Genomic DNA, 9,313 nt, shown 5'->3' on the forward strand with positions numbered 1-9,313 from the left:
GCAAAGAAACAGGAAATTACCTTATTTTCCTCATACCTGACTATCACTAAAAGTTATCTAAATACTAATGAGAGGACTAATGATGTCATTGGCTCCTCCCAATTTAAAAAAGTTATTGCTGCCCCATTTTATCACTAAGGCTATTTGATGCTTAGAGAAAGCTTAAGAAACTTGTTCAGCATCACAGAAGATCTAGAATCTGTAGAAGCTAGCATCTGAACTCAAGTCTTGTGGTATTACAGCCCTGGTGTCTAACCACCAATCAGCAGAACCTATGTTCTTGACATGAACCAAGAGGTGAAACACTGAAAACAGTACCTTTACTCCATGTTTAGAAGTCAGGTATTTGGGGGATGGTTTATATCTTATTTAATTTATAATTAACTTGGACTTTTAAAATTTATAAAACAGGAGTTAGGCAGAGGTGGATGACCTATAAGCTTCTCTGCCAGCTAATGTAAGAATGAGCTTTAGTTTGACGTTTTCTCACCGTCATCCATTTCCTTATCCCTTTCCCTACCTGTATTTTCAAGATGAAGACATGGGGAGATGTTATTTACATCAGGCATAGTTTTAGACAGAAGCCACATTGACTGAGGGACTATCTGATATCTTGGAGCAAGTTCATATAGGCTCACATTGCCTCCCTGCTCTTTTAATTTTCAGTCACCTCTTTTTACAATTCCTTTTCTGGAATAAATGCAAAGCAACAAAAGGTATTTAATGAAGAACACTAATAAAACCATGACCACAACAGGTTGAATTTGTGGTATCCTAAGGAGATATAATTGGAAAACTGACCAAATAGTTGCGTTTTCTTCTGCCAAATATGTATGGTTTCAGTCTTGAAATTTGTTTTTTAAATTTGTTTCTTTGCCGTTATTAGAAATAAAGTATAAAATATGTATGCTTTTACATTATAAATGGTTATATAAGTTAAAAACTTACAAAAAGGTAAAAAACCTGCACAGCTACCCAACAAAAAGTACTTTTCATATTTTGTTGTGCCTTCCTCCAATCTGTTTCACCTTTGTATCTGAATTCTACCTAGGCTGTATCCATAATATATACAACAACATTTATATACTGCTAAACATCGTATCCTAAAGAGGTTCTTAATTTTTATGTCGTAGTAATAGATGTTTTAATAATCTATTGAATTGTTGAATGATAATTTTCCTAATTCTTCACCATCCATTGAGCATTTAGGTTAACAATTTTTACTGCTGTCACTGATCCTGTGAGAAACACCTTTGTTCTCTAGCTTGGGACTGTTTCCCGAATGGTGCATTACTCGGCCAAAAAATTGTACATTTTTAGCGTTAATAACACCTGTTGCCTCAGTGTTTTAGCAAAGGCACTGTATAGTTTAGAATGCTAGCAGTGACACTAAGGAGTGCCGTTTTTATTACATCCCTTCCATACTGTATATAAGATTTTTTTCAAAATATGGTTGTGATTTTTAGAAGTGAATAATGGTACCTCCTCAAAGTCTTTGAATGCTTTTCATTTAAATATTAGAGTGAAGGAGCCTCCCAGGAAGGAATTCTGGAAGATACACCTGTGGATCCTGACAATGAGGCTTACGAAATGCCTTCTGAGGTAAGAGTTTATACACGTGAAACTCCAAAAATAAAGTTTAAGAGTTCAAGTTGGGTCCAATAATCAGTAACCCAAATCTGTCACTGTCAGATTTCCCTGATGTTTGTCCTTAAAGAGAATGACTTACTCTCTAGATGCACAAGTTAGCCAAATCCAGGACATGTATTGTGTGGACAGCTTTCAAGCTGTGAATGGTTTTTACGTTTGTAAAGAGTTAAAAAAAAAAAAAAAAGGCAACAGCACTGATAGAGACAGTATGTGGCCCACACAACCTAAAATATTTACAGCCTGGCCTTTTACAGAAAGAGATTGCTGGCCCCTACACTGAAGAATTATTTCTCTAGACACTTTACCTTCTAAAACAAATGCCAAAATGGAAAGTTAGAGAAATCAACTAAATGCCAAAGGTAGTAATTATTATTTGCCATCCATTTCTAGTGAGATGTTTGCATAGTAAAAGTTACTCAAAAAAAATTAGAGAGTAGAAATATGATAAATGCATAGTTTGCAATGGATCAGTCTAACATTTTAAACAGCATACTTTAATTTGAAAGTAAGTTTCTTTAATAGAAAAGGTATCACAAGAGAAACTAGAAAATACTTTTAGATGAATGAAACTGACTCAGGAAGAAATAGAAAATCTGAATACATGTCTAATTAAAAAAGAATGAATTATTAAAAAATCCAGCCAAGGAGAGAATTCCAGGACCAGATGGCTTCACTGGTGAATTTTACCAAACATTTAAAAAAGAAAAAATACCACTAATTACAATTAATGCCAATTAACTTATCATCCAAAAAAATAGAAGAGGGAGCACACCCTAACCAATTCTGTGGGAACAATATTACCCTGATATCGAAACCAGACACCACCACTAAAAATTGAGTTAACGTGTGTTGTAGTTAGGTTATTCTTCTTCTTCATGGCGTTATTACAAGGCATATTGATAATCATTCCATTTGCAGAAATTGAGCTTAAATTATTTGCCTAATTAATTTTACCAATATTTGGGGGTCTTTTTATACATGGCACAATGCTAATAAACACTACAGAAATACAGGAAGAGTAACTGCTAGTACCCGGATGCAAGGAGTTTACACTCTAGTAGGTTTGAAAAACAAAAACAAGTGCATCCCTTCATTTATTCATCGTGATACCCCTAACAAACACTATTGACTGCCTTTTATGCACCAGGCATCACAGGGGCAAAAATATACACGATGCACAGAAAAGGTTAACATTTTACAAGATTTCTTTAGATCAGTCGGGAGAAGTTTTATAGCAGAGGTGGTAGTGATCTGCGTGGGAAGGGGTGGGAGGTATGATAGGCCAAAATGAAGGGAGGACATTCTAACACAAGGAAAACTCCGAGGCATCCATGTCTGAGAGTGCATGTGGATATGTCTGAGGCACAGTGAGTAATTAAATGTGGTTCAAGCTTTGAGAAGAGTGACAGATGAAGGATGCAGAGATGGGTCACAGACAAATTGTAAAGTACTGTAAAAGCCTGGCCATTTAAGTTTGTACTTCATTCAGAAAGCAGCTTGAGTTATTGGAAATATGTTTTTAAGCAGGATTCTGCTATTATTAGAGTTGTTTTTTAGGAGGACTAATCTGGCCCCTTTGGTTAAGACCATCAATATTTTTATTGTCTATGTTATCCAAGTTCTAGGGAGAGAGAAGGAGCTTTGGAATAGTAATAATTGAAGCCACAGATGAAGATGATATTCCCAACTGGGAAAGTAAAAGGAGAGAAAATGTGACTTGCCTTTAAATGTTGTCGAACCAAATCAGGTGATTTCTTAGAAAGAAACTAACACTTCAGTTGAAGAAAATGAGAGCCAGATAAGATAGACCGGCTACTGTGTCCTACAGGACGAGGTCATATGATTATTAAATGGCGCATGTGGAAGTAGAGTTCAGACACCCTAACGCTGATCACAAGAATAATAATTCACTTTTATATTTGACAGGAAGACAAAACTATTAAAAAGAAGAAAATTATACTGGATGTAGCAGAATAGTTCCAGAACTGTTAAGACTATAACCTTTATTCAAAGTGGCAAGCCATGTCCCATCTCATTGTTGCCCTAAAGCCCTGATCACTGGTCACTTATACTAAAACTTCGTGTTGTCTTTCCGATTTTCCTATTATTAGGAAGGGTATCAGGATTACGAACCTGAAGCCTAAGAAATATCTTTGCTCCCAGTTTCCTGAGATCTGCTGACAGATGGACCACCCTGTACCAGTGCTCAGTTCCAACGTGCCCAGTCATGACATTTTCTCAAAGTTTTCAGTGTGTCTTGAAGTCTTCCATCAGCAGTGATTGGCGCATCTGTACCTGCCCCAACTCAGCATCTCGGTGCTTCCCTCCCACCTAATATATGATAGCAGGGTCTCTGTGTGCTGTGGATACTGTGGCTTCAAATCTAAAGTGTTAAATTAAATTAAACACACCCAAGTGACTGCCACTTATTTCTAAATCGCCACTAAGTTTTTGTTGCTGATGTTGAAAAATTGTGAGTGATTTACTATAATATATTATAAGATTTTCAGGTGTCTTTTAATGATTCTAAATATATTGATGTATTGTGAAATTTAATACATATAATACTTAAATACGTGAGCATGAAACTATGCACCTATAAATATTAACTATAAAATGTTAGTTTTGTGATGTGTTTTATCTTGTGTTTGTATATAAATGGTGAAAATTAAAATAAAATGTTCTCATTACAAAAATCTTATTTTTAGCCCATCTCACTTGAATAATAAAACCATGCTTATAAACAACATGCAATGAGAGCTGACACGATTAACTTGAAGTTCTTGATGGCCATTTGAAGGAGGATGGATTTTAGAGCAGTTTAAAAAGATGAGATGAAACATTAACCTTTTACTGTGGGAATTCCCTGAAGCACCACTGCCCAAAATGTGTTCTGATGTGCACTAGTACCTTAAGAGACCCTACTAAAAAAGTGGGTTCCCCTCCTACACTGTTGGTGGAAATGTAAGTTGGTGCAGCCACTATGGAAAACTGTATGGAGGTTCCTCAGAAAACTAAAAATAGAATTACCATATGATCCAGCAATCCCACGCCCGGGCATATATCCAGACAAAGCTATACTTCAAAAAGATACATATGCACCCCTGTGTTCATAGCAACTGTTCACAATAGCCAAGACTTGGAAGCAACCTAAATGTCCATCGACAGATGAATGGATAAAGAAGATGTGGTACATATATACTGGGCTGGCCAAAATGTTTGTGTGGGTTTTTCACAAATGAACTTTTTGGCCAACCCAATAAGCCATAAAAAAGAGTGAAGTAATGCCATCTGCAGCAACAAGGATGGACCTAGCGATTATCATACTAACTGAAGTAAGTCAGAAAGACATATGATATCATGTTGTGTAATCTAAAATATGACACAAATGAAACTAACTACGAAACAGAAACAGACTCACGGATATAGAGAACAGACCTGTGGTTGCCGAGGGGGAGGGAGGGAGTGGGGAGGGATGGAGTGGGAATTTGGGGTTAGCAGATGCAAACTAGTATATACAGAATGGATAAACAACAAGGTCCTACTGTATAGCACAGGGAGCTATCTATATCCAATATCCTGTGATAAACCACAGTGGAAAAGAATATGAAAAAGAATGTATATATATGTATAACTGAATCACTTTGCTGTACGGCAGAAATTAGCAACACTGTAAATCAACTATACTTCAGTAAATCAATAAATAAAACAAAAAAGTGGGTTCCACAGAATACAGAAGTGTAAGAAATGATACTGACTACATCCTCTTTAGGTAATCGTAAGGCACATTAACATTAGCACATTAAAGGCTCTGAGAGAACCTGGTTAACTTTAACCCAGGATTTTCTTTTTTTAAATCAAATCTTTTCCTTGCAGGAAGTACCTTGAAACATCTCTGGGAACTACCAGAGAATCGCCTTAATGTCTCTAGATTTATAAAAATCTCTTGGACTCCTTTAAATTCGGGTAAACATATGAGTTCTAGGATATTTCTTTAGGAAAGGTTTTTCTACTTAGGGAAAATCTGTTAACTCCCCATAGGTGCTGACAATAAACTTGAATGTCAAAAGACCTATACAAATCAATAATTTTTTTAAATCTTTTTAATTATTCAGGAGACAAATGGCATAGCCACTTTAAAAAGTCCCCAACAGAAAGTATAATTTTAAGAAACTATTCTAGAAGTGCTAGGCAGCTCAGATGTAATCATGAGTAATTTGATGTATATTAGGCACTGGCAAGGAGGGAAGGCAGAATGCATATAATGACTCTCTGCATGATCACCACAGAAACTCAGTCTTTTGTCTAACTGGAAAGAGACTACAGAGTGTTAAGCTGTTGTGTATGTAGTCTTAAACTGGAGAGAAGCGGTAAGTCTCTTGTTTCATTAGATACATTCATGAGGAAACCACATGGAAAATTACAGCCTTTCTGTACAAGGAGCCTTCGAGTACCAATGTGTGCATAGAAAATACCATGGGAAGATAGACACCAGTAGCGGTTGTCTTGAACCAAGCACTTAAACAAAATTTGTGCAAGGCACGTAAGCCTTTTCAGGATTCTTGTCTCACAGCCACTGCTGAGACATCTACCTGACAAGTGGCCTGAGGGTTAGTCTGCTCCCAGGCTTATTTTGCAGACATCATCCCCCCAAGTCTGAGTTATTCAGCCTCATACGCTCCATGGGGCTTTAGCAAAACAGGTCAGGATGGGCTTTGGCCACAGTTGGCAGCACAACAGTCTAATGTATGGTTTGGCATTCCAAGTCAGATCTTTTCAAAATCTCCCACCAGTATGAGATATATTCCCCAACCTTCTGGCTCATCCAGTGGCTAACTATTGGATCAGCACACAGACACATGCACATGCTTCAGGACAACCATTAGTTCTCAGGGATAATGCTTTCCACATCCACACTGAGGAAGAAAAACGCAATGTTCTGACTGAAAACTTGACAGACTCCTCCGTCCACCACACTGACACCATACTCTTTCTATGTGGGATGAGTTCATCCTACTGTGTTGTTTCTGTCTTGGGCAGGAGCACAACAGGGCTGGTACCTCCCTGTTTTCTCTGTCCCTGGAATTTAAATTGGAGATACTTTTTTTTATTACTATGTGTCAAATATAGATGTAAGTAATTTATCAATCGTAACTTGTTTAATTCTCAAAACAGCACTAAGTTCCAGTACTATCCTCAGTTTATATATGAGCAAACAGAGGCACCTGCAGGCTAAGTAATGTTCTCATAGCCACAGAGCTAAGAAGTGGCCAAAACAGAAGTTCGATCAATATGGGGCCAGAGTCTGTGCTCTCAGCCCCTAGGTCACATCATCTCTCAGAGTGGGGACATACAACTATGTCAGTAACCCCCCAGAAGTCTAGAGAATGTGATAGTAGCCTTGCTTTTCTAGATATAACTATTAGTATATTTCTAGCCTTCTTCAGGCATCTATGTCTAGAATAAGTCATATTCATGTATACGGAGATTTATTTCTAATTCTAGGAGAAATTAGCCAGCTCCTGACTAACCTGATTGATCCTTCCTTATAACTAAACTATGCACATCCTGTTGCTAGAAATAAGTTATTTATTTTCAGTAGAAGATAAAAATATCAACATAGTAACAGTAGTCTACAGTAAGGCAGGCTTTTTCATCTTCCTGTTGCATCATGGGTACTTAGCTTCTGTCAAATGGCAAAAATACATATACATAAAGTATAAATAAAACTGTTCAATTATACATATTTATTAATGTAATGGCTGAATTTATAAATGAATAAACTGGAAAGTACATGAATTAATAATTTATATTTTTAAATTATATTAAGCCTTGATTTTCTAGGTATATTTTTTGATATAGTAATGCTCTGTTTTATCCTTTGAGTAAACCTAGATTTCAGGAATCCAAATGCAATAGAATAGCTATAACACCAAAACTATTTCTAAATATTATTCTAGTTCCAGTATCTCCTGTATAATTATCTAAGATTTTCTTTAATGTTTCTTTGCTGCTACAACACTATCTTTGATTATTTTAAAACCAGTGGTACAGATGGTATATTGGAAGCAGTTAAAAAGCATTCCTTCAAAAAGTCCAGTTTGAGCCTCTAGTAGGTTTTGCTGATATAATATGCTTCTAAAGTCAGGAAGGATTGCATAGGGGATTTCCAAAGTTGATCCTACAACTATGGTTAATACACTGAGCTAGGTCTTCTTATGAACCTTATGAAAATGTATTCTCTGATTCCCTTAAAGGTCAGTGACCAGAAATTCCCACTGTTTCTATGGCAACACAGCAAGATACAGTGCCTTGGAAATGTGCTGCATTTTAATTAGGTTCCTCTAGGGCTTCCTAACTGCGTTTTGCAGGTAGACTAAATACCAGGTTGCTTTATATCTTGAAGTGAGATGAAAGCTAGCCCATCTGTAAATGTCAAAGCTAAACTGGGCTCCAGTAAAGTCAAATCTAAACAAATATAATAGCAAGTCTATGTGTTTATATTAGAAAAGAATACAACATTCTTTTCCAAAAATAATCAGGGGTGCTTGCTTAACTAGGTTGGCAGGAGTAGTAGTGAGGATCCTGGATTCTAAAAGTAGACTATGTAGGTTTGACTCCCAGTTATGTCATTTACTACCTGTGTTACTTTGAACAAGTTACTTAATCTCTTGGTGTTTCTGTTTCCTTGTCTGTAAAAATGCAGATGACAATAATAGTACCTCATAGCAGTGTTGTGTGGATTAAATGAGTTAATATAAGTAGAATGCTTAAGACTATCACTTGCCTATGGTAAGTGATCAATGAATCAGTGATGCTATTAGTAGTATTAGTACAAGTGGTGGTGGTAGTGGTGATAGTAGTAGTAGTAGAGAACACTATATTTTTAAAGATAAATAAGAAATAAATATTTTAAATGTGTAGATATATTCATTTATATATCCTAATATAAAAGTTATAATAGCCAATTAAAGATGATATAAATAGATGGAGAGATATACCATGTTCTTGGATTGGAAGAATCAACATTGTGAAAATGACTCTACTACCCAAAGCAATCTATAGATTCAATGCAATCCCTATCAAACTACCACTGGCATTTTTCACAGAACTAGAACAAAAAATTTCACAATTTGTATGGAAACACAAAAGACCCCGAATAGCCAAAGCAATCTTGAGAACGAAAGAAGGAACTGGAGGAATCAGGCTCCCTGACTTCAGACTATACTACAAAGCTACAGTCATCAAGACGGTATGGTACTGGCACAAAAACAGAAAGATAGATCAATGGAACAGGATAGAAAGCCCAGAGATAAACCCATGCACATATGGACACCTTATCTTTGATAAAGGTGGCAGTAATGTACAATGGAGAAAGGACAGCCTCTTCAATAAGTGGTGCTGGGAAAACTGGACAGGTACATGTAAAAGTATGAGATTAGATCACTCCCTAACACCATACACAAAAATAAGCTCAAAATGGATTAAAGACCTAAATGTAAGGCCAGAAACTATCAAACTCTTAGAGGAAAACATAGGCAGAACACTCTATGACATAAATCAAAGCAAGATCCTTTCTGACCCACCTCCTAGAGTAATGGAAATAAAAACAAAAATAAACAAATGGGACCTAATGAAACTTCAAAGCTTTTGCACAGCAAAG

The 9,313-nt window shown here is 36.3% G+C and overlaps 1 protein-coding gene across 1 annotated transcript in view; it reads left to right on the plus strand.

The window, feature by feature from the left end:
• SNCA (synuclein alpha) overlaps positions 1–4,351 on the plus strand; it is a 131,794-nt gene extending 127,443 nt beyond the window's left edge. Inside the window, exons 5-6 of the mRNA XM_019926419.3 lie at positions 1,522–1,602; positions 3,762–4,351. Coding sequence (XP_019781978.1) covers positions 1,522–1,602; positions 3,762–3,794 — 114 coding nt within the window. The 3' untranslated portion in view covers positions 3,795–4,351. The remainder of the gene's footprint in view (positions 1–1,521; positions 1,603–3,761) is intronic.
• The last annotated feature ends 4,962 nt before the right edge of the window (positions 4,352–9,313 follow it).

Source organism: Tursiops truncatus, chromosome 5 (assembly GCF_011762595.2).
Source record: "Tursiops truncatus isolate mTurTru1 chromosome 5, mTurTru1.mat.Y, whole genome shotgun sequence".
NCBI classification, from domain to species: domain Eukaryota; kingdom Metazoa; phylum Chordata; class Mammalia; order Artiodactyla; family Delphinidae; genus Tursiops; species Tursiops truncatus.